The sequence below is a fragment of the Pinus tabuliformis genome, chromosome 5_1, assembly GCF_031772625.1.
Source record: "Pinus tabuliformis cultivar Carrire ecotype Pingquan chromosome 5_1, CPIR1, whole genome shotgun sequence".
In the NCBI taxonomy this organism is placed as follows: domain Eukaryota; kingdom Viridiplantae; phylum Streptophyta; class Pinopsida; order Pinales; family Pinaceae; genus Pinus; species Pinus tabuliformis.
Window position 1 is genome coordinate 220,050,069 of NC_142305.1, and position 25,944 is coordinate 220,076,012.

The 25,944-nt window shown below is 40.3% G+C and overlaps 1 protein-coding gene across 1 annotated transcript in view; it reads left to right on the top strand.

The window, feature by feature from the left end:
* Positions 1–313: 313 nt before the first annotated feature.
* Positions 314–25,944, top strand: part of LOC149164192 (uncharacterized) — a 109,232-nt gene continuing 83,601 nt past the window's right edge. Inside the window, exons 1-7 of the mRNA XM_089431991.1 lie at positions 314–546; positions 875–1,140; positions 1,549–1,785; positions 2,200–2,288; positions 24,159–24,252; positions 24,331–24,638; positions 24,865–25,805. Of these exons, the coding sequence (XP_089288117.1) occupies positions 385–546; positions 875–1,140; positions 1,549–1,785; positions 2,200–2,288; positions 24,159–24,252; positions 24,331–24,638; positions 24,865–25,805 (2,097 nt within the window). The 5' untranslated portion in view covers positions 314–384. The remainder of the gene's footprint in view (positions 547–874; positions 1,141–1,548; positions 1,786–2,199; positions 2,289–24,158; positions 24,253–24,330; positions 24,639–24,864; positions 25,806–25,944) is intronic.

The following is a 25,944-nucleotide window of genomic DNA, read 5'->3' on the forward strand; positions in this document are numbered from 1 at the left end:
ATCTATGTTGGTATAACCTACAATGGAGATGTTACATAACATTATGTTATGTTACATGACAAAAACAAAATTAAAATTATAAATTTATATATATGCATATGCACATCACAACATTAAAAACTAAATCAACGTAAATCCATTAAATCCAAATTGATCAATCGAAACATCAAACTTTTTTAATCATTTTATAAAAGAAAAAAAAATAACATGAAAATAAATAATCACATATTTAAGCCTTAATTTTTTTTTATCCTTGACAAACTTCATAAACTTTATCCTTCCTTATGCTATTTTTTTTAGATATTAATTATCTGATAGCATAACAGAAGAGGAGGTGCATGTGCAGATTTTGGATGTCGAAGACTGGTGATTTGAGCCACCCTGATGCCATCTGTAGTAGCACAGCCACTGCATTCTTCTCCAGAAGATCCATTCGAGCACAACAGTCTTTGTTCTTTGATGCCCAATTTGTTCAAGGGTCTTATCAAACAAGAATCAATTGATACATTCAAAACTCAAGCTCTACATCTTGCCCTGAGACAGGAGGTACTTGTTTTCAATCTCTTGTCATTTAGTATTCTTTCATTTTATAAGCGATCAATGCTAGGCCAAGTTAGGGTTCACTGCTGAGGTCAAACCCTGCATCTTTGCACTCAACTGTTTATTAAATTTTTGTAAATCATGAATTGCATGTTCAACAATAATTCATGGTTTGTGCGTGTTCCAGTGTAAAGCATGGATTGCATTTTTTTTAGCATCTGGATATTGATGCCCTGACTTGTCGATTTTGAGGCCCGCCTTTTAAATTTTATTGACTTTTATTTATGTTTTTATGTTTCATGATCATGACACATTTGGAATTTGTGTTTGGCAGGTGCTCAAGGAAACTAGCAAAGTCACTGAACAGGCAACTGCAATTTTAAGTTGCACAGGAAGTTCAGATGCTGCAGAAAACCATAGTGATATAACTCCATATGATAAGCCCAAAAATCAACAGCCCGAGGACATGGAAGAAGTTGCACAGATACCTGCATTCACTAAAGAAAATCTGCCACCCAATGAAATTTGTCCGAAGCAGCAGATAAGTATGGAAGGCAGTGGTCGTGTGCCTACACAGCCACCTTTCGATGTTAGCTCAATGTGAGTTTTGATGTAGTATATTTAGTTGCTTGGCAAATTCTATTATGATAGCATATTAATTTGGCCACATTTCAATTTTCTTCATCATCATGGTTTGTTTGGACATCTTATTTATGATTCTGAATTCCCCTTGCTTATGCATCTGGACAAATTGCATGTTTAAAATCATGTCCACTGTGAATATCCTTTTGCTTTGTATACTTCTTTACCGGGCAAATATTGTCTGCAGTTATCACACTTCAAGAAAAATATCTCCAACAGTCTATATTTCAGCAGAAGTGCTGACAACTGAATTCTTACACACCATCAGTCACAATTCCCTTAAATACATATGCATAACTATAGCCCTCAGTTTCTTGAGTTAAAGAACAGACACCAGTGTTTAACTCTCTGATGTTTCAATTGCAGTTCATTTACATCCAATACGAATTTACGGAGAGATCCCAAAACCTTGGAAGATATGGATGAATTTTATTCTGCTGCTGAACTTCAGAGTAAGAATTCTGAAAACATGGAAGAAATTGCACAGCTACCTGCATTATCAAAAGAAAATCTGCCACCCAAAGAAAATTGTCCAAATCGGCGCATAAGAAGAGAAGGTAGTGGGCGTATATCTACTCGGCGGCCTTTCAACATTATCCCAACGTGAGTATTGATGTAATATATTTCGTTGTCTGGTGAATTCTGAAATGCTTGTATATTTATTTGGTCACATTTCAATTGTGCTTGCATCATGCGTGGATTTTTTGTACATGTTATTTATGATTCCACACTTCCCTGGATCATTCAATAGGACAGTGCATAAATTCGAAATTGTGTCCAGCATGAATAGCCTGTTGTCTTCTTTACATTGCCAGGCAATATTTGTCTGCTATAAGTGCATTGCGAGGAACATACCTCCAACAGTCCATATTTGGTAGTAGAGCTGACAACTGATTCTCACACTAGACTGTAACTTATTCTGTCAATCACAGTTCCATTGTATGCATTAAAGTTACCTTCAATTTCTTGATTCCAGGAACTGGCAGGAGTGTTTAACTCTTGTCTTTTCATTTTCAGTTCATCTGGATCAAATTTGCATTCACAGAGGGATCCCAGTAACATGGAAAATGTGGAAGAATTTTTTGCAGCTTTTGAACGTCAGGAGGGTAATATTTTATTTTTTTTTAATGATTTTTTAAAACTAGGATTCATTGAATATTTTTTTCCTTTTATGATCTTAAAAGATTAAGATTCATTAAAGAAAATTTTGCACGGAAATGGTTTTTCCAGGTTTTTAATGTTGGGAGAGATACTCTTCTACCTTGTTTATGTTTTTCTTTTTGGTTAAAACAAAAATTCTTGCGTAAATCTTTTCAAAGTGAAGTAATAATAGACCATTTTAGCAGAAATCAAATAACTTATATATGTTGAATTTTGTGTAAAATTTGATATAGTTTTTGCCAAATTTGAACCAGTGGTTAGAAATATATTTTTTAGGGTAAGTAAGATGTCAGTTCTAATTTATATTGCCTTCAATTCATGAAAATACATAGATACAAAGAGCCTGGACGCTAAAAGACCTGTTTGCCTGAAGAAAATTGCTATGAATAAAACATAGATATAAATAGTGTAAATATAAATAATAATAACACATCATAAATAATGATTAATTAGTAATTAGTTAATGAAGAGGTACGTCCCTAAGGACATGACCATTCATAAAAGGGCACCTGCCTAGGGATATATGCAGGCCTTCTTCCTCATTTGTAATCATCTCACTTGTATTCAAATATTCTTAAATAATATATTAATATATTATCTATTCCATGATGGATATTCTTATATACCAGATCTTTTGAGTATTTTATTGTGTATACGAATTTTGTTCATTACATTCGTATCAGAGCATTCCTCTGAGTTAATGAACTTTGTTCGTTACATTCGTATCAAAGCTGTTCGATCCCCTGGGCACTTAACTGCTGCATAGAGCCGCATTCTCCGATCCCGACCTTTGGCCATTAAGTTTTTGTCAACCTTGTTGCAATCATGATTAAAGTGTTTGCTACAAAGCCTTTGGAGTTTCTCTGTTTCGCGGGTTTTGTCATTCAGGCCTCTGGCCATAATATTTAGATTAAAAAAAGGGTCAAAATATATTTTAAAAAAGGGGGAAGAAATAGAGAGTATATATATTAAAAAGAATTGGAAAAAAATTATAAAAAATAAGTTTAAAAAAAGTTAAAAAAAATTAAAAAAAAAGTAAAAAAAAATTATTAAGAAAAAGTAAAAAAATATAAAAAATGTAAAAAACAAAGAAAAAGGTCAAAAGTAAAAAAATAAGAAAAAGAAAAAGAAAGAAAGAGTTAATTGAAAAAAATGTTAAAAAAATTATTTTATATATATATATATATATATATATATATATAAAAAATCAAAATTAAAAATTAAATAAAATATTTTATTAAAAAAAACACCGTTGGCATTGTCAACTTACCTATGCCTCCGGACAATGACCAACAATGTAAGCAGCTGCGACCTCAACCATTTTCGTTGCACACCTAGGTTGCCAGTCGAAGACTCCAAGCCACCACCATTTCAGCCATCACTGGGTTTGCTCGTGCCAATCGTTGCTCCGGTGGCCTTGACTTGTCACTTCTCTGTTGGCCAACACATAGTATCCATTTGTTTATTACACCACTGTTGCAAATCTCCTTCATTACGTCCATTTGTAGCAACACAGAGAACCACCATATCTATCTACCCTTGGATTCCATTTGCTATAGCCAGTGTTTTAAAAAACAACCGAGTCGACTATGACTCGGCCAAGCCAATGCCTAGCCGGGTCAGCTCGGTTGGTTTGTTACCGAGCTAGTCAAGCCAGTCATTGACTCAGTCGACTCAGTAACAACTTGTCCGGCTTGGTAACAACTTGGCCGACTCGGCTCTTTGAAAAAGATCCTGAAGCACATTTGTCAAAAGTTGTTTTGCCTCCTACATATCAATAGTTGGGTTGTTGTTTATTACATATTTATAGCCCTAAAGTAATCTATCTTTTTTTTGCTGAAGCAAGTGTGGATCCTTCTATTTCATTAAGCCAAAAAATAGTGTACAATTTTTACAAACGTCCACCCGACGCCAAGGAATGAGAAAAAATTGAACTCATGCCACCAAGGGCTAAACCTCTTAGCCGTACCAAGAAAAACCCGAACCCAAGGAGAAACTAATGAAAAACGCAACCTGGCCCCTGGAAAGCCCGGAAAGCCCGCGAACTTTCCCGCTTCATCGCTTTCGGAAAAGCCCGAACCATCTGAGCCGTCCAAAAAAAGCACTAAGATCGACGACCAAGGAAGATATCGCTCAGCCAAAAAGACCGATGTTTAACGGCCCTGCCCCACCAAGTTGCTCGATCAGACACAACCGTTGATCCCCATCAACTCAATCCAATGGATGAGATTGATATCGCACCAGACAAGATGGTCTGACATTAGTGTGCGATGAAGGGCGGTTTTTGGAACCCTCTCCCTGCCACGTGTTGGAGGTTGAATGGAATCGCTGCGAAATCGCCAAAACCATTTCCCATTTGAAAGCGGTGCGATCAGCTGAAAACGCCTGGGAGGCGGTTTTCCATATCGAGTCCACGATTTCTTAAAAATACGGCAACCAGAAGAAAATAGGGTTCTTCTTGCGCATGTTAATCTTCCTCGCCTGAACTTGGAACCCTGAAAAGATGAGAGGCTTTCCAGTGAACGAAGACCTGAGGGAATCGTTTCGCTCCCCATTATGAACTGAGATCTTCATCTCGCTTACACCAGGAATATGAGCGATCAGACATGGTTTTCTCCTCTCCAAAGAACTGTTTACTAGATATTGATGACACATTCAGGTGTTAAATCAAATCGATCTAGCCTTCATGGCTTTGTATCTAAACACTTCTCTATCTTCTTCCGCTTGCTCACAACAAGGAGCTCTCAGTCTGCTTGGATGCAACTCCTGCCACTTCATCGAAACCTTTTCCTCAGTACAACTGACCCCCTGGTTGGCAAGAAGATCCGCTAGCTTATTTGCCTTTCTGCGAACATGGTGGAAACTGACCGTGCGAAGGCCCTAAAGATGCCTCTGAATTCTTTGAAAGACCCAAATTAGTTTCCAATGTTTAGAGACTTTCTTCGGCGCAGTACCATCATTTATTTTTTGCACTGAGTTGATGATTAACTCAGAATCCGCCTCTATCATAACATTGAAACAATTCTCTTGACTAAGAAAGTCTAGGCATTGCTCCATAGCCATTAGTTCAGCCATGTTGTTGGTGGCTATACCTAGGTGGCAATGGAAGATGAATATAATACTTCCCTCAACATTCTCGAGGACACCTCCATACCCAGCTGTTCCCGGGTTCCCTTTTGAAGCCCCATCAATGTTGTATTTTAAATAGCCTTTCGGAGGAGGATGCCTGAAATTTTTCTGCGTTTTCATAGATATAACCTTTTTGTCTAGGCCTAGGGGAGTGAGCCCTTGCATCCCCAGCTGCCTAAGAATTTTGAAATCAACATCTAAGGGAGGTTTTTTAGGGTAGTTGCTGACCGTGCTTCCCACTGTCTCCTTGAGCTGTTTCAGGATTATTTCAAATAGGCGGTGTGGGGGCTTCTTTTCGTCCTTAAATGTTCTTTTGTTCCTTTCTTTCCAAACGTTCCATATAATGAAGCTTGGTGTAAGAGCCCACACTGAGCTGAGAATTTCACAATCCGAAAAATTTCTTCTCCAATTGTTGAGGGTATTAATGATGCTTCCTCTGTCTCTATCAGATTGCTGAAAGATTGTAGCAAATATGTCCCATGACCGGGAAGTGAAACTGTAGCTGTTGAGTAAATGTTCCATTGTTTCCTCTTGAGCCTCACAGAGCTGGCATCTTGAAGGCCCCAGAACACCTCTCTTCCTGACATTGTCCCAAGTTAGGATTTTCTTGTGGTATACCAACCACATGAAGAGTTTGATTTTCATCCATCCTTGGTGCCTCCAAAGGTTTTGCCAGATTTTGTCCGAAACCTGGGGATCCAGCCTAAGGAGAATGCTTTTAGCCTCCTCTAGATTAAAGGTGCCCTCTTTGTAATTGCCCCATCTTAGTTGGTCTTGCCCCCCTGCAACTAAGATCTTCTTTTGTTCCACTATTTTCCTAAGTTCCTCTACTTTTGTTTTCAGGAGATTGTTATCTCTGCAATCAATGTTTCTCCAGATTGTCCACTTTTCCGTGTGATGACAATGGTTCCAGAAGTCCTTTACCTTAATTAATCCTTGGGCATCTGACTCCTGCTTGAGATCGAGGAAGTCTTCTTTTAACAGAATTGATTCTTGTTGCCACTTGTCTTCCCATAAAAGAGCAAGATTTCCTTCTCTGATTTCCCAGAAGCTATTTTCTTGTACTAGTCTTCTATTCTCCTAGGCTTTGTTCCAGATATATGAGCCTTTTATATTTCCTGACATTCTTATGAGATCACTATTTTGCCAGGAGCTAGCATATTTTTCCTTCCAGATATTTGCCCATTGAGCGCCACCAAAGTTTGGCCCCTAAAGCTTTGCTGAGTATCTCCTGATCATCTAAGCCTAGCCCTCCATGGATCTTGGGCTTACAAATCTTTTCCCAAGACACTAACTCCCATTTCTTCGTAGTCTCCTCCTTGCCCCAAAGGAAGTTTCTTTGAATATTTCTGAATTGCTGAAGGACTCCTTTTGGAGCTGGGAGGGCTGATAACATAAAAATAGGGATAGCTTGCAGGACAACTTTTGTAAGAACTAACCTGCCAGCAAGATTTAGAGATCTGATGGTCCATTTACTGACTTTATCTCGCAACTTATTGATCAAAGGTTCCCAAATACTTTTGAGCATCGGTTTAGCAGTTAGAGGAACTCCCAAATATTTTGAAGGAAGGGAATCCCTTTGAAAGCCTAGAATTCTGGAGATGTTTTTTGAATAGCAATATTGGTATTGAAGAAAAAGATTCTTGATTTGGAGAGATTAACTTCCATACCTAAAGCCATGGCAAAGAGATTCAGAATTTTTTTGTAGGTTGTAGCTTGTTTGACTGTTGGGATTCCCTGTAACATGGTATCATCTACAAATTGTTGGTGAGTCAGGGCCTGACCATTATCAATTAGTTGTAGACCTTTAATCTTTCCTGTTGCTTTCGCCAGCTTTATAGCCCTGCCCAGTCCTTCCATCATGATGATAAAAAGAAAGGGAGAGAGTGGATCTCCCTGTCTGAGGCCTCTTGAAGGACTGAAAATTTCTGAAGGGGAGCCGTTAACTAATATAGAAAAACTGGAGGTCACCAGTGCCATTACCCATCTGACCCAATTATGATCAAATCCAAAAGAAATCAACATTTTCTTGATGTAGGCCCAATTTACCTTGTCATAAGCTTTGGCTATATCCAATTGCATGATCATGCCCGCCTGCCTCTTACTAGTTAATGAGTGAACCACCTCTTGAGCTTGAATGATGTTATCAAGAATTTGTCTGCCTTCCACATATCCTGATTGTTCCCCTGAAACAAGAACCGGAAGCAAAGGTTTGAGTCTGTTAGCCACGACCTTGGATATAATCTTATAGACCACGTTGCATAGGGAAATGGGTCTATATTTATCCGGTGTATGGGCAGTGTCCTGTTTGGGGATCGGGGCGATGAAGGAAGTATTTAGCGCTTTCAGAATGGTTTTGTTTAACTTGGAGTCCTCCACAACATTCAAAATATCTTGCTTAACAATATTCCAACAAGCTTTGAAAAAGTCCACATTAAAACCATTCGGGCCTGGTGCTTTGCCATTTTGCATTTCTTTGAGGACTTCGCTAAGCTCCTCTTCCGTTACTGGTCTATTAAAGTTGAAATTATCCTCTCTGGACACCAGTTTCGGTATATTACTAGTTATCTCCCTGATGAATTGCTCTCTATCTGCATTGTTCTCCTGAGTTATACCTTGGAAGTGGTGGACTAACACATTTTCTATAGCTTCATGGGAGATTTGAAGCTCCCCCTCCTCATTCTTGATCGAAGAGATTTTGTTATGAGTTTTATTGGCCATGGTGGCTCTATGAAAAACTTAGTGTTGCGCTCTCCTTCTTTGAGCCATTGAACTCTGGACTTCTGTCTCCAAAATATTTCCTCTTGTTTACATAGATTCTCCCATTCTTGATGATGTTTATCCACTTGATCACTAATGTCTTTATTAAGGCCTTCCGTGATCAGAGCTTGGTTAAGAACCTGCATTTTGTTTTCAACAACTTTTTTCTCCTCAAAAATATTGCCAAAATCCTTCTTGTTCGATTCTTTAAGCTGCAGCTTGATGTGTTTTAGTCTTTTGTGAAGAAGGTACATTCTTGTCCCCTGAATCTGCAAATCTTCTGACCACCATTTTTCAATGTTGCTGATGAAGTCTGGGTGTGACAGCCAAATATTTTCAAATCTGAAAGGTTTGTTCTTGGGAGTACCAATACCCTTAAGCTCCAATTGAATCGGCCAGTGGTCTGAGCCTCCAAAGGGAAGAACTCGCGCTGTTACCTCTTTATCTGTCAGCATAAGATTCTTAGAGATGAGGAATCTGTCTAACTTAGAGGCAACATGGGAATCTCCACCTCTTTTGTTATTCCAAGTAAAGAGACCAGTATTCCAAGTATTGTCAACAAGATTCATATTGTCTGAAAAGTTTTGGAAAGCTAAAGAGTCTTTACTTAGAGCTCTTGTTCCTCCTTTTTTCTCTGAAAGAGATTTGATCATGTTGAAGTCCCCTCCCATGATCCAGGGTATATTTGCATGTCTGTCTCTGAGATCCACCAGGGAATCTAGAAACCTGAGTTTGTCATCTATTCTATGAGAACCATAAACATTTGTTGAAATTTGGTACCGGAGGACAGGTGGTTCCCTTAGGCTTTGATCTTTGGCCTAGGGAAAAGTGTCCAAAAGAATTTAATTTTTTTCCTAAAGTGACTTTATAATTTTATAAAGTTAAATCTAATTTAAAAGTGACTTTAAGTGATAAAGTTATTAAGTCTAATTTTAAAGTGACTTTTATAAAGTCAATGAAAAATTAGAAAGGAAAAGTGACTTTGGAAATAAATGACTAAGTGGGTCTTTATTAAAGTGGGGTGAATTAAAAAATAGAAAGTGAGATTTAAATGAGCATTTAATGTCAACCATTGATCTAAATCTATTTCAGCCATTGGATTTAGAGATCACCCAAAAGTCACTTGGATCACCCAAAAGTCACTTGGAGTTATATTAAAGGAGGAAAAAGAAGAAAAGGTCATTCATTCTTTCATGAGCAGATTGGGAGAAGAAGAGTAAGAGAGCAAGAGAGATTTCTGAGCAGGAAGGAGAAGGAGACAGCAGCTTGGCACACATTCCAAGACAGCAGTTGAGCAGATTTGTACAGCTGATTCAGCACATAGTGAAAGGCAGATTTTTGCACAAACATCGAGGAGCAGTTTGCTGATTTTTCTGCACACAAAACGGAGGTCGTACAGCATTTATCGCTGTCTTGTTTGCTGTAATATCCAGATTGCTGTGAGGCACGGGAAATGAGATAAGTTGTAAATTTGTTTGCTGATTTTTTGCTGAATAATTCTCACTGTAAAAAGACAATTTTCAGAAATAAAGAATAGCTCTCAAACTGGTTTTCCCCAAGAGTTGTAGGGGGTTTTTCCAGGGTCAAGTTGACCAAAAATATCAGTGTTTTAATGTGTTTTAATGGCTGTTTTTAATTGCTGATTTTTACTTCTGCAATTTCCAGCATTCTGAAAAATTTTCAGAATTTGTGTTTTCAGCCATATTTATTTTTTTTCAGTCTGTTAAATGTACGGTTATGGGAATGGGCATTTAACTACATGGGAGAAATAAGGTGAAACTGAAAACCGGGGTGGAAAAACAGAAATTTCTACATGGTATCGGAGCTTGAGTGCTGAAGGGCAGTTTGGGACAGCAAAAGGAAAAATTACAGTTGCTGATTTTTCACTCAGAAAATTCCAGCAAGCTGATTTTTTCATAAACAACAGTTTTATCTTTACTACAGCAGTGCTATTTTTCAGTTTTAGGACAGCAGGATGTCATTGGGATTGAGGGTGGAGGATAGGCTGGATGGGCATATAAATTACAGCGTTTGGAAGGAGAGAATGGAGAGTATCTTTGAGGAGGCAGAAGTCTGGGATATCATGGTGCATACCGCACAGAACCCTGTTGTTGTGCCCACTGATGTTACTCAGTTGGCTGAGTATAAAAAGAAGAACAATAAGGGTAAGAGGCTGATTCTAGACGGAATCAAAGACCATTGCATTCCTCATGTGAGAGGAAAGAGCAATGCCCATGAGATGTGGACAACATTGTCCAATCTCTACCAGAGTACCAATGAGAACCGGAAGATGGTCCTGAAGGAGAAGCTGAAGAACATTAAGATGGGTAATGATAGTGCAGCTGGATATCTCACAAAGATTACCAATGTGAGAGATGAGTTGGCAGCGATTGGAGAGGCCATTCCATCCACTGAGTTGGTGCGTATTGCAATGAATGGCCTTCCCCGTTCATGGTTGAACTTTGCTGATGGGGTTTGTGCACGTGAGACCCTTCCCACATGGGAGAGGTTTTGGGATGATTGCATTCAGACAGAGATCAGGAAAGGACAGCTTGGGGCAGCCAAGCCAGTTGAGCAGGATGAGGACGTAGCACTGGTGGCAGGAGGCAAGAAAGGCAAAGGGAAGAAGCAGGGTTCCACAAGCAGTGGTGGGGGCAAAGGCAAAGGTAAAGGTAAACAGGGTAACTCATAGAAGGACTATTCCAAGGTGAAGTGTTGGAATTGTCAAAAGATGGGACACTATGCAGTTGTGTGTCCGGAGAAGAAGAAGAAGAAGGGGAAGAACCAGGACGTGGCAGCTTCAGCAGAGATTGAGGACTTTGCTGGTCGTTTTGACCGAGAGTTTGCGTTCACTACGTGTGAGTCCTCTAGTACAGGATCACCTGCCACACAGGTTCAGAGGGAGCATGCTTTTCCCTCGATTAGCGGAGCATCTTCAGGTATCTGGTATGTGGACAGTGGGGCTTCACGTCACATGACAGGAGTCCGGGAGTACTTCTCAGAGCTTTCAGAGAGTGGCACTGATATTGAGGTAGTACTCGGTGATGACAGAGTTGTTAGATCAGTCGGGGTGGGGACAGTGACATTTCAGAGGGAGTCCAAACCTCCCTTGAAGGTGTCAGAGGTTCTTTATGTGCCAGGGATGAGGAAGAACCTCATATCCGTCTCAGCTTTGGAGGACAGAGGATATGACGTACTGTTCAGGGGAGGACAGGTGTTGATGTATCCCAGGGACGCTCCAGCTGATTCAGCTAGAGTGATAGGTGTACGCCATGCAAAGGTGTACAAGTTTGCATTCCAGCCCCTTTTGGCATTGAGCAGTAGTACCGACAGCAGAGCTAGCAGTTTTGAGCTGTGTGAGATTTGGCACCGCAGGATGGGACATATGTATCATGGAGCCTTGAGGACATTGCGGGAGATCACTACAGGTGTGCCAGATTTCAGTACTGATCACTTTGATACTTGCAGAGGTTGTGCGATGGGCAAATTTGCCAAATCCCCTTTTCCCAGCAGTGACAGCAGAGCGACGGGGATACTTGATTTGATTCATTCCGATGTGAGCGGTCGGATGTCTCATGTTTCCTTGAGTGGGTATGAGTACTATGTTTTATTCATTGATGATCACTCCAGGAGGACCTGGATTTATTTCTTGAAGACCAAGAGTGAGGTCTTCAAGCGGTTTCAGGAGTTCAGAGCTCTTGTGGAGACACATACAGGCCGAAAAATCAAGTCCTTGAGGTCGGACAATGGAGGAGAGTACACCCTTGGAGAGTTTGTTGACTATTGTGCGGAGGCAGGCATTAGGAGGGAGTTCACTGTTCCTTACAACCCCCAGCAGAACGGGGTTGCGGAGAGGAAGAACAGATCCATCATAGAGGCTGCCAAAGCTATGTTACATGATCAGGGGTTGCCATTGTTCTTGTGGGCAGAGGCTTGCAACACAGCTGTTTACTTGCAGAACAGGAGTCCGCATCGTGCCTTGGGGCACATGACTCCGGAGGAGGCTTTCTCTGGGAAGAAGCCTAATCTTGGTCATCTTCATATCTTTGGATGCATTACATACTCCTATATACCCAAGGAGAAGAGGACCAAACTAGAGCCCACCGCAGAGAAGGGTATCTTTGTGGGCTACAGTGAGACCTCAAAGGCCTTTCGGATTTACATTCCTGCACAGAGGAGAGTTGTTGTCAGACGGGATGTGAAGTTCGAGGAGGACAGGGCCTTTAGGAGGTCACGGGAGTTAGAGTATCTGGATCAGCCAGACCCTCAGCAGCAGTTGAGTCAGTCGCAGGGATCCAGTGGGCAGGGATCAGGAGGATCCGGAGGTACATCTATGAGGATGTCAGGTCCGTCAGTGAGCAGTGGCTCATCGAGCCAGAGGGGTGGTGCTCCGGGCAGCATGCAGAGCAGTTCACAGAGCAGTTCACTAGGGAGTCCACTGATGGACAGTTCACACGGTACCTCAGCTTCTACAGGTTCAGGTGCAGGCAGGAGGACAGCAGACAGACAGTCAGGAGTTCAGGCTACTGATGATGATGAGGAGGAGGAGTTTCATTCTCCGGTGGAAGAAGTGCGCTCAGGGAAGAGGAAGCCCAAGTGGCTTCAGGACACCTTGAGAGATGCCACATCTGTTGCTGAGCCGAAGAGGCCGGTCAGAGAGAGTAGACCACCTGAGAGGTTTTGTAGTTATATGGCGATGGTTACCAGCATCCTTGACTCTGAGCCTTCTAGCTATATGAGGAGGCAGCTAGCCAGCAGGTCTGGAGAGAGGCCATGCAGGAGGAGTATTCTTCTATCATGAAGAATGATGTTTGGGAGGTGGTGCCGAGGCCTGAGGGCAAATCCATGGTTACTTCCAGATGGCTTTACAAGGTAAAACATGCTGCAGATGGCAGCATTGAGAAATTCAAAGCGAGGTTTGTGGCTAGAGGGTTCTCCCAGGTAGAGGGAGTTGATTATGAGGAGACCTTCGCTCCCGTGGCTCGATATACTTCGATCCGCTCCATTATATCGATAGCAGCAGAGATGGGTTGGAAGATCCACCAGATGGATGTGAAGACCGCATTTCTCAATGGCTTCATACAGGAGGAGGTGTACATTGAGCAGCCACAGGGCTTTGAGGTGCATGGGAAGGAGTCCCATGTGTGCAGATTGAAGAAGGCCCTTTATGGCCTGAAGCAAGCTCCCAGAGCTTGGTACTCCAGGATAGATGCATACTTGCAGGGGATGGGTTTCACAAAGAGTGAGGCAGATCCGAACCTTTACTTTATTGTGATTGGTGAGGAGCCTCTCATTCTGGTGCTGTATGTGGATGACTTGATCATTACAGGTGCAGAGAGACTCATAGAGCACTGCAAGAGAGATCTTGCGGCAGAGTTTGAGATGAAGGACATCGGCTTGATGCATTACTTTTTGGGTTTGGAGGTGTGGCAGGAGGAGGGGCATTTCTTCTTGGGGCAGGGGAAGTATATTGTGGACATCCTTAGCAGATTCCACATGGAGGATTGTAGACCCATGTCGACACCGATGATCACCAACTGGAAGAAGCTTCATGCTTCGGATTCCGAGTTGGTGGATCCCACATTGTACAGGCAGCTGATTGGTTCCTTGATGTATTTGGTCAACACTAGACCAGATATCTATTTTGCAGTCAACACGATGAGTCAGTTTATGTGTGAGCCTAGGAAGGTTCACTGGGTGGCTGCAAAACACATTTTGCGGTACTTGCAGGGGACAGTGGATTATGGTCTGGACTACAGGCAGGGAGATGGAGTGAGATTGGCAGGATACACTGATTCTGATTGGGCAGGTTGTGCTTCTGATAGGAAGAGCACTTCAGGGTGTTGTTTTGGGTTGGGTTCAGCAGTAGTGTCATGGTTCAGCCGGAAGCAGCAGTCAGTAGCACTGAGTTCAGCGGAAGCAGAGTATATGGCAGCCAATCTAGCTAGTTGTGAGGTCATCTGGCTTCGCAATATGTTGTTTGGCTTATTTGGTCAGCCGTTGAGACCTTCAGTGATTTACTGTGATAATCAGAGTTGCATTAAACTCACGGAGAATCCAGTATTTCATGACAGGTCAAAGCATATCGGGATCAGATATCATTTCATCAGAGACTATGTTCAGAAGGGAGCTGTGAAGCTTGAGTATATTTCCACTGATGAGCAGGTTGCAGATATCCTTACCAAAGCCTTACCACGGGGCAAGCATGTCTACTTCAGAGACAAGATGGGTGTGGTGAGGAACACCTTCCTCGGTAAGAGGGAGTGTTGAAATTTGGTACCGGAGGACAGGTGGTTCCCTTGGCTTTGATCTTTGGCCTAGGGAAAAGTGTCCAAAAGAATTTAATTTTTCTCCTAAAGTGACTTTATAATTTTATAAAGTTAAATCTAATTTAAAAGTGACTTTAAGTGATAAAGTTATTAAGTCTAATTTTAAAGTGACTTTTATAAAGTCAATGAAAAATTAGAAAGGAAAAGTGACTTTGGAAATAAATGACTAAGTGGGTCTTTATTAAAGTGGGGTGAATTAAAAAATAGAAAGTGAGATTTAAATGAGCATTTAATGTCAACCATTGATCTAAATCTATTTCAGCCATTGGATTTAGAGATCACCCAAAAGTCACTTGGATCACCCAAAAGTCACTTGGAGTTAGATTAAAGGAGGAAAAGAAAGAAAATGTCATTCATTCTTTCATGAGCAGATTGGGAGAAGAAGAGCAAGAGAGCAAGAGAGATTTCTGAGCAGGAAGGAGAAGGAGACAGCAGCTTGGCACACATTCCAAGGCAGCAGTTGAGCAGATTTGTACAGCTGATTCAACACATAGTGAAAGGCAGATTTTTGCACAAACATCGAGGAGCAGTTTGCTGATTTTTTTGCACACAAAACGGAGGTCGTACAACATTTATTGCTGTCCTGTTTGCTGTAATTTCCAGATTGCTGTGAGGCACGGGAAAGGAGATAAGTTGTAAATTTGCTTGCTGATTTTTTGCTGAATAATTCTCACTGTAAAAAGACAATTTTCAGAAATAAAGAAGAGCTCTCAAACTGGTTTTCCCCAAGAGTTGTAGGGGGTTTTTCAAGGGTCAAGTTGACAAAAAATATCAGTGTTTTAATGACTGTTTTTAATTGCTGATTTTTATTTCTGCAATTTCCAGCATTCTGAAAAATTTCCAGAATTTGTGTTTTCAGCCATATTTATTTTTTTCAGTCTGTTAAATGTATGGTTATGGGAATGGACATTTAACTACATGGGAGAAATAAGGTGAAACTGAAAACCGGGGTGGGAAAACAGAAATTTCTACAACATTAGTGACCAGAAAGGTGTCCCTTTCTCCTACCGGTTGAATCACAACTGACAAATAATTCCTGGAAGCCTCAGCATCCAAAATGCCTATTTTGTGGGGATTCCATAGAGTGAGTATGCCCCCTGCTGTATTCTCTGCTTTGACTTCAAGAAACTCAAATCTGCTGAGCCATTTGCTATGAATTTGTCTTAATTTTTGAATGGAACATTTCGTTTCTTGGATGAAAATTATATTCGGCATTTCTTGTTTCATTCTGTTACTAAGCATTCTCTGCTTTCTCTTACTCCCTAGACCTCTAATATTCCAAGATGTAAACTTCATTATTAAAGATTTGTAAAGGAGTAGCTGGCTAGATCTTTCATCTTACCTGAATCAATCATCAGCTTTCCACACTCCATCAAGAGTTCATTCTGCTTTTTCCTACCTCTTTTCTTGCCTGGGTTTCTAGTGGCTAGTCCCAGAGTAGTTTTCATCATTTTCACACCTCTGTTGTCTTGCTTATCGATGGTTTTTCCTCTTTCCAGCGCTTTAGCCTGCGTTTTCCATAGAAACAACTTTTGTATTCTGTTGATCTCTTCTTGAGGTAACGAATCCACTCCTCTCGTGGTTCCCTGAATCAAGAACCCTTCTAGATCTAGGTTTTCTTTGTCAAGAATTTCCTGTAGTTCATGGTCCTGCAAGTCCATCTCATTTTGGGTCATTTCCTGATCCATTTCCTGTTCTGCATCACTCATGGTAGCTTCTTTCTGATAATCAATATTTTGTGTTTGATCTCGGTTTTCTTCCTTCTCGTTTTCCACAGTACTTCCGTCCATTGCTTGTTCTTCTTTTTGTAATCTCTTCCTCTTCCTCAAGCACTTGGAATCTGTTCTGGCTGAACTATTTTCCTTCGCGTTGATGTTGTTTCGGTCCTAGTTTTGCTCTTGTTTACTTCTTTACTAAGCGGACAGTCTCTGAAAAGGTGTCCATGTTCATGACATCTGTGACATCTGAACGGAATGTGTTCATAGTCTACTGTTTGCACCCATTCTTCATCAAAAACTTCCAAGATCACCTCATCCGGTAGAGCTCCTGATAGATCCATTTCCACACATATTCTGGCAAAGGAAGTATATTTTCCCCTTCTAGTGGCTTCAGAGGCTTTAACATAGCGACCTAATTTGTTGCCTATGGCGGCTAACGATTCATTTTGCCAGTAATCAAGAGGTAGAGAATAGAGCCTTACCCATATTGGTACTGAAGTAAAAGTTTCTCTTTCTGGAACAAAATTCATCATCCATGGCCTCATGTAGAGTCCCACTGCAGCGTAGAAGTAAGGCCCTCCTTCAAATATTCTGTCCTTGTCTTCAATATTCGTGAACACCACCGTAAAGAATCCCTTGGACCCAAGATGTAGTTCTATGCTCCCTTTAGGTTTCCAGTGGTATTTGATCCACGACTGTAAAGCTTTTTCAGTGGGCCATAATCTCATGAACTTACAGATGATGGCATACGTTCGCATGTGCTCCCTGTGTGCCTACAGAGCTGGATCATTTAAAATGACCTTGGGCGTTATCTTTGCTTTGGGCTTGCAGGGTCCCTTTTGTTTTTTGTCTTTAGTTCCCTGTTTTTTGTCTTCTGCCTCTTTGTCTTTTGTGCCATTCTTTTCCTTATTAATGGCTTCTCCGGTTTCCTCTTCCATGTTTCTTTTTCCTTCCTCCCACGTTCCTTTGGCATTTTCTAGAGGTTTCTTGCCTCTACTGGTTACGACCTCCTTATAGGAGGGAGTGGAGCTCCCTCCTCTATGGCCCTCCATAGGGTTCACCGACTGCAACTGTCTGCAACTCTCGCTATTCGACCTTGCTGTTCGTCCTCTCGTTATTCGACCTCAATCACCAATCCTACATCTATTATTTAAAGAATAACACCTTCGCCCTAAAGTAATCTATCATTGTGAGAAAGTTTTGAAAATTACAAGGCTGAAGTATGGTTATCCTAGTGACATGAATTAGAAAACTGAAACAATGCATTGAGCCATACAATGTTTTTAAAAAGGCAAAGGTTTTGGCAATGGACTAATAGATACATATTTACCTCTGATTGTTTTGGAGCTTGACCAGAATTAAATCAAGGGTTTTGAGACTTCATTAGGGGTATATTTCTTGGAATCATCACCAGCAGTCTAGGTAGAAGCGTGAGACAGGCCGTCGTGTAGCAAAGGCACAATTTTGAAGACATCTGTTGATCAGTTCATTGGCTTATCATTTGGGAAGTTATGATTGGTTGTAGAGAATTGGTATTATTATTGTTGTAGTCTAGTGATTGTCCTTGGGCTGAAGCAGAAAAGAATCTTGGCATTGGTGGCTAAGTATGAACTTTGTATTGAACAGTGCACTCGGTGCCATTTTGATATAATGGATATATTCATGAGCCTACTTTGATCATATGTTGTCTTCTAGTTCTCTCTATATTCTAAAGCTTTGTGTTTGGAAACATGAATGAAAATCTTTAAAATTATGTTTTTTTATAAAAAAAATAAGTAGTATTTAATGTATTTTTTACAACGACTGAGTCATTGGAATCAAACCGGTTGAGTCGATACCAAGTTAGAGTCGAAGTCGGAGCCGACCCTCGGTCGTTTCTGAACCAGAGTCGGAGTTTCAAAACATTGGCTATAACCATTGTACTTATCACCACCTTCAATGTTGTACAACCACCGTACAATCGATCGCTGCCACGACCCACATAGACTTGTCTACCTATAACATTGTTATCGGGTTTTCCACCATTTTCCGTGAGTGGTTGTAAAATGACTACTTTCAAACAGAAATTGTACCAAACATCCCCTCTTATGCATACATGGTCGCGTCTCATGAATTCAAATTAAAAGGGTTTATAATATGTTATATATGATAAATTATCTTGCCAAAATTATATGTTAAGATTTTTTAATCTTTTTCATCAATATTAATAAGTACAATTGTGGGATTTAGAGATACCCACAAAACGCCAAAGAAAAGTGGGTCTGATAAAAGATATTTTTAGTGATTACAATAAAAAGCCAAATCTACTATTATTCTTTTTGGAATAATTTATAAAAGGTGTTTAAAAAAATCAATAAAAGGGTAGCATCAAGGTTATAAAAAGTACCATTTGAAGCAAGGGGGAATTATTAAGTGAAATATATAAAGAGTTTAATTGGTATTTAAGGTATTGTTATAAAGTAGAAGAAAAGTTTTATTAAAAGGTGTTCAAGGCATAAAAGGTTTCGATTATAAAAAACAATATTAAAAGAATCATTTGTTGTTGACATCAAAGGATCATTTCTATCAACGAACGCAAAATGGAATCTAATTCAAAAATGACGAAGGAAGAAAAAATGGAGATCAATGATGGAAGATTTCCTAAAACTTTTATGATCAAAGGATCACTTGCAGGAAGGGGCGTTATAATCTCTATTGATCCTACTCAAGATAAAAATTATGTTAGTACCGTTGAGAAATTAAGGGCAATTTTAATATTCAATTTCTCTTAACTATGATAACTGCTTGTGATATTATTTCCTTAGATTCTGCTTCTTTTTTTTTTCCAAGGAAAAAAAACGAACTTTTTATTAAAAAGAAATAAAAAGTTACAAGTATATGCATTAAGCATTCAGTTTGGCTGTGTGAAAAAATATCATACAACCCACAATGTACATTACTGCCTAAAAGCAGCAAGAGAAAGAGCTGCACCAATTTTCCGGAGAGCAGCCTAACGGAAAAACCAGCTGGCCTAAGTTTTCCTGCCCTTCTTCTTCTCCACTTTACGCCAACCATCCATGTTGGGGGCGGAGACAATAACGGCTAATTGGTTTTCCGACGTAATCATTGGTTGTTCCTTATCTGAATCTGATCCTTCAGGGCTGTGACTTCGTTTATTACCACTTATTTCCAGCTCAAGGTCTTGGTCCTTTTCCTCATTAATCTCCTTGTCCTTATTGTCCTGATTTTTATCCTTTTCTGTATTTTGTTCTTCATTTTTTGCTGTAGATGCCTTCTTAAGTGCGGCGTCTATATTCTGCCATCCTTTCGGCTTCCTTTGTTGTTGCTTGCTCTTGTTGTGGCTTGGACATGCATTGTACAGATGACCTGTTTGTTGACATCCCCGGCATCTGAATGCTGTATTCTCATAGTCCAAAGATTGTTTCCACTGTGTATTGTTGAAATTCAGGATGATGCTCTCAGGTAGTCCTCGGCTGAGATCTACCTCGACACATATTCTGGCATAAGTAAATATTCCTTTTATGTGTCTCTCTCCATCTATCTTTAATATTTTCCCCAGGGTATTTCCAATTGCTATTAGGACCTTTGAATGCCAAAAATGTAATGGAAGATTATGCATCCTAACCCATACTGGCATCCTTGAAACCACCATGGTGTTAGCATCAAATTCAGGAAACCAAGGGGTAATAAACAGTCCAGCACTGCCCCAGAACCATGGCCCTTGGTTGAGAACTTTTTCCTTTTCTTCCTCTGTATCAAAACATACTATGAAAAACCCTTTAGGGTATAGGTAGATTTGGCACTTTTTTGTCCAAACCGAGTAGATCCATTGATACAGTGCATCAGTTCTAGGCCAAAAACCATTAAATCTACAAATAACTGCATTTTTTTGTAGATCTGAATAAATGTTTTTTACCTCTGGTATTTCGATGGAGATGGATGGGCTCTCCGGCATTTGATCTACAATGTACTGCCCTGGAGGTTCAGTGCCAGTTGTGGTGTTTTTTCCTTTGCCCTTTACTGCTTCCTTGAACCACCCTTTGCTTTGCGAGCTAGTTCCAGCGTTTTCGGCTCCTCCTCGTAATCTCATATTGAGAAAGATTGTAGATCCTGGCTTGATGTTGTATTCTTGCATGGTTTTGCATTCCTGCAAAGATCTGCCCTCGTTTAACAGGTGTTGTTCCTCAGCTGGGTAGCCAGTTTGATCGGCGATATTGTTCTTCAGATCTGAAACTCTGTCGCTGTCATATGTCCAGATCACGATTGTGGTTCCTTTTGGCGTCTTAACAAAAATTTGAAACCCCGACCTGGCACTCTGGGGCGGCTCGATTCTTGTCGGATCTGAGCCATTCAACTCCGTATCCGAGAGAGGTTCCAGAGAAAACCCTGGGTCGAAAGAAACTTCCCACGCGCTCTCCATTTTTCCCTTTTCAGTTGGCCAGAGGGATGACTTAGCGCATGCATGCCTCCCGATCTGGGCTTGGGATGGGCCTTCCGGCCTGCTGTATGTCTGATCTGTCAGATTGAAGGCGGATCTGAAGAGAAAAGTCCTTTCCCTAGTAGAAAGAGTCTGCCCGGTTCCATACAAACGCCATGCAGGGGCATCATTTTCAAACTCGGGTTTTGTAACGGCGATCAGCGACTCGCAGGGGAAAGCGTTTGTCTCAGGCGTGATAGATCTGAGTTCGTTCTTTACCGCGCGGTGGATCGGGTGGTTCAGAGCCCCGTCACCGTCAAAGACCCCTTCAATCATCATCGTCCTTTGCTCTGAATCCGTTAGGGTATCCGACCCTAACAGATCTGATTTTCCCTTCAGGCTCGCCAGGTTAATCAAACGCTGCTGGGGATCTGACGAGATACGGTAGCCGTTGCAGAGCTCCGTCATGATATCGCGTTTTCCCAATTTCTCTGCCCACATTTCTTCCCCATTCCGCCAGGAAGATTTCGCAGCTGGTTCATTTTCTTCCCCTGCGGTGATGGAGGTGGAGGAGGCCCTGGGCGAGGCCGTCACAAGAGCTTTGGGCCTTCTGCGACCCACATGCATCACAGAGAGCGACGACGCCGTGAGAGCCATGAAGCGGCAGGTTTACAGTTCGAATCCGTTCGTTGCCTCTCAGTCGACTCCCCACACACACCCCTTGTGCAACTCTTCAATGTTATCAGAATATTGAAACTTTAAAAAATCTTAGATTCTGCTTCTTATTGTTAACATGTGTTATTATCATCAACCAGCTATCAAAACAAGAAGATAAAAAATGCACAAGTACACAAGATATTGGCACCAAGCCAGGGCAAAAACTTATCCAAATCGTGAGAGGAAAAACCCTTTGAACTCTTTCTTATAGAATCTTTATTGAGGAATTCCAAGACCCAAACTTTGACTCAGCAATGCCTCAACATCAAATGACAATACCTCCAAACATGTACCCAAACAAATTGTCTCCTCCTGCAATTTTGAACAGTATAGCAGGTCTGCAACAATATTATGGCAGTCAACAAATATGGTCTAGGACAGGCTCATCTAGCCTCCTCTTATCCTCTCACTTCTTGTAGACCCATCATACATATAATAACCTTTTGATTTGAGCTTGATCTGAGATCTCGTGATGCCAAAGGAGTGACTGTTCTAGAGCAACGAGAACATAACCTTTCGCTTCAGAATGTAGACACACATGTTAGGAGAGTTAGGGCTCTTCTAGCCCTTTGATAACTTCGATCTCCTTGGCTATGATTTCCTCCTTCAAACTGCGGCTAGATCGGACCTCTAACCCAACAACATACTCATATAACATGATGCCCTAGATCAGATCAAAATGTTGCACGTGTGAACAGACTTAATGAAGAACTCGGATGAGGGTCATTAACTGTGGCTATCCTTTTCTTCGACCCTTTTACTTTGCTTTTCCTTCATGAATGAATGAGAATGGATGTGTTGTGAGGAGGTATCAATGCTGCCTTTATATAGGCTTGCCTCCTCATCTCTAGGCCGACGTGATCCCTTGATTAGGCTGACATAATAAGAGGTTTCCAGAATTGTTCAAATTAATAATTTCAAGAGGTTTCTTTGCATCAATTCAGTGGGTACATGTTGGAGTATTTCAATGATGATCTGGAAGGACTTTTGACTTACAACAATTACATTTACAAGTGTAACAATACATGATTATCTTCATTTTACATGACTCATCCTAAGGCTCTGAACTGGAGCCACAACTAGACCAAGAAACTTCTTGAGCATGAAACCCATGTCTCAAGCAAAAAAAAAATTTCTTGATACAAAATTACATCATTACAATATTTGATATCATGAAGACCGAACCTAGTTACACTATTTTCAACAAGTACTGAATGTGCTAACCAATTAGTGATTCCATAATCAAACATAATTGAAATGATGGATTTGATGAATAATAAACAATATAACATAAACAATCTACAACTATGCATTGGAGACTATATTTTTGCCTCGCAATTCATCGTTAAAATCTTATTTTGTGATAGTAGTGATATAATGTTGGGTTCGTCCTGGATGGAATCACTAGGGTCCTTTATCCTAAATACGAAAAAAAAGTTTTTGACATTTTCTCACAAAAAGAAAAAAATAACACTATAGGACATTACTTCGGAGCCAAAAGACATACAAGAAATCTCAAAAATAATTCTTCAAGAAAGTAAAAAAGCGATACAAAATATGGAAAGGGAAGTTGATAAAATCACCATTGACAAAAGAAAGAAATTACCTGTCTTAAGGACCATAGTGAGAAATCACTCACTCAAATTAAGAAACTTAAACATGATAAGCAATCATTGAAAAATAAATTGGAAGAACTCATCACGAAAGATGTATCGAAGTCGTCAGATGTAATTGTCTAAATTGAAGATGAGGGAACAAATGCTGATCCAGTCAATATCACAACTCAAAAAGAGGACAAACCAGTTGAAGGAAATACATATTCAGATGTTACAGTTCGAATGATGGAAATTCCTAGTGATGATTCAGTAACCAACTCAACATCGACACCTAGAGTAAATCAGGAAATTGCCAAACACATAAGAGAAAATCAAATCACCTGTACTCCTTATCGACGTCCAAACCACGAGAGTAAACATCCCAATCAGTCTGCGTATCTGTATCACTCAAAACAGAAGCAACAAACTCACTCATGTTCAAAAGAATAATGATGTTGGCACAATCTAGACTGACGATAACAAATTGTCCTAGTTATCAAGTAACCGAAAGATTCCACAAAATATTGATTTAGGATGGTCAGATCCTTTCTCAGTGCAACAATTTTTTTTATCACTTAGAGGATCATATATACTTGTATCAACAAAGATGACAGTTCCGAGACGAGAAGACATTCTAAACAAAAAAATAGATCAAGCCTTTTCATCGACTTCCACATAAAGATTCCCCTCGTCATTGACTTCTTTTCTCTCATGAGAAAAATGATATCAACTTGCATTAATAGATATAGGTTTGTCAGAGTGGGCTTCAGAGAACCATGGAGCAAGACTTCGTCTTTGTAAAATGCGATTATGGGCTTTGGGCATTTTAGAGTGAATATAAATTTGTTGCACAAATTTGTCTATTTTGACGCATGGATTTTTTGATTTTTCAAACCATCTCAATACATAAACAATGTTGAATATCCACTACTTATCATGTTTGTCAAAAGGTCTTTGGTGGGCCTGTCAACATTCAATAACTTTCAGTTTGAGTAAATGTAGACATATTGTGTTGGCATAAAATGATTTTACGTTGAGTTAGACTTTTGAGTTTTGTATCTAGTATCTACTATTCTACTATAGTATAGCTTTATTTACCCTATTAGTAACTAATTTGAAAAGTGGCTTAGTATGGAATTTTTGATTACAGCTGCAGAAAAAATATTGAGAAAATGGAGGGGAGAAAAATCACCCGTTTGTAGCCAATCTTTTAAGACACGTGTCAGACGACAAGGGACAGGCAGGTGTGTGGATGCCATCTTGGTACTTGAGCGATAGCATTGGATGTGTAGCCTGTTTAATATGCTTCCCTTGGTTGCCAGGAAAACGATCCCGAGGAAATATGATGTGAAGCTGCTTGGGAACACCGAAAAATTTATGGAATTAGATGAAGAAAAAATGGAGATTGAGGAGGAAGAATGCCCAGTGTCTACTTTCACTGGCTCTGAAGGACAGGCTTGTGAATTGATAACTGAACCTGGAAATAGAGAAATAAGTAACAGTGTATTGCTTAAAGAGTCAGGAAATAAAGAATCTCTTCCTGAGACTCTTATTAATGAATTGCAATCCCAAAAGGATGCTCAGTTGGACGACAACTCACAGAGTGCTATGCACACTCACGATCAGCATGGTATGGCACATTGTGTTCATGATCTCCAACTAAATCTATTTCAAGGAAAAGGTTTGATTAAGTGTTGTTTCTTTAACAATCGAAATTGACGATGCCCCATATAGTTATTGAAGAGATTTTTTTCCCTCCTACTTTTGTACTCTAGGTAATTCTCTGGTTCCTTTTTTATCTACACAAAATTACACCTGTGTTATTTAAGTCATTTTTCCTTTGTTGAAAAATGCAGGAATCATTTCAACATTTGAAACTGAAGAAACAGTCAACATGCCCCCCAAGAATTTGTTGTCATCTTTTGACAATTCCACAGGAAGTGCTCTGGAGAGGTTATTAAATGAGTATATGAAAGCAGATTCGGAGAACATACATAAGGGGCCATTCTCTAGATCTGGACTTGGGAATTATGAGATAGGAAATCCATATGCAAAAGATTCACAGTTTGACACATTGAATACCTTGCAACAATCCCAGACTGAGTCAAGTAACACTATCAATTCACAGTCCTTAAGCGTAGTTGAACTAGGAACTCTATTGCAGCTTGGGCAGTTGCCAAAAGGATTTGCTGGTTCTGATAGAACTCCACCTCAGATGCTAACAAAAACTGGCAGTCCGTTAATGTCTCCGACTCCACCTTCAAGAATTTCAGATGCTCTCAGGTCAAGGAGGAAGGGAAGCAATGGGGATAAAGGTGCATCTGAAGATGCAGGTAAACCAACCCACAAAAATAGAGATGAAGAGGAACCCAAGGAAAAAACTGAATGGAAGCTGAGTCACTCGCCAATGGGATTCACAGGGTCTGATAGAATGCCACCTGAAAAAAATCATCAGAAGCAAACAACATCAGTCAGTCCATCAATTTCCCCAACTCCACCTGCAAGACTTTCGGCTGCTCTTGGGTCAAGTAAGAAGCGCAGAAGTGGTGTTAAGGGTAAATCTGTAGATGCATGTAAACCAGCCTCAGGAGATAAGGATGAAGAGGCACTCAAAGATGCCACTTCAAACCCTTCAAAGCAAGGGCGGAGCAGTGGGGTGAGAAGATTGAGTTTTGGCTGTGCTTCTCAATCACCAGACCTTGCTGAATTTAACAGCAAGGAAGGTGTCAATGATGTCACAGCCTTGGTTTTGATGAATTTTAGATCCCCTTCCAAACAATCTAGGGAGGATGACAAGGCAAGTATATCTGTGTTACTGTTGATTTTGTGGTATAGGCTTCTCACTTTATTGTTAGTATGTGTCATGAAACAACATTATGAATGGTCCAGGAAGGAGTTACTAAGAAATTCTGACTTAGTGCAATGTTTATTGCCAG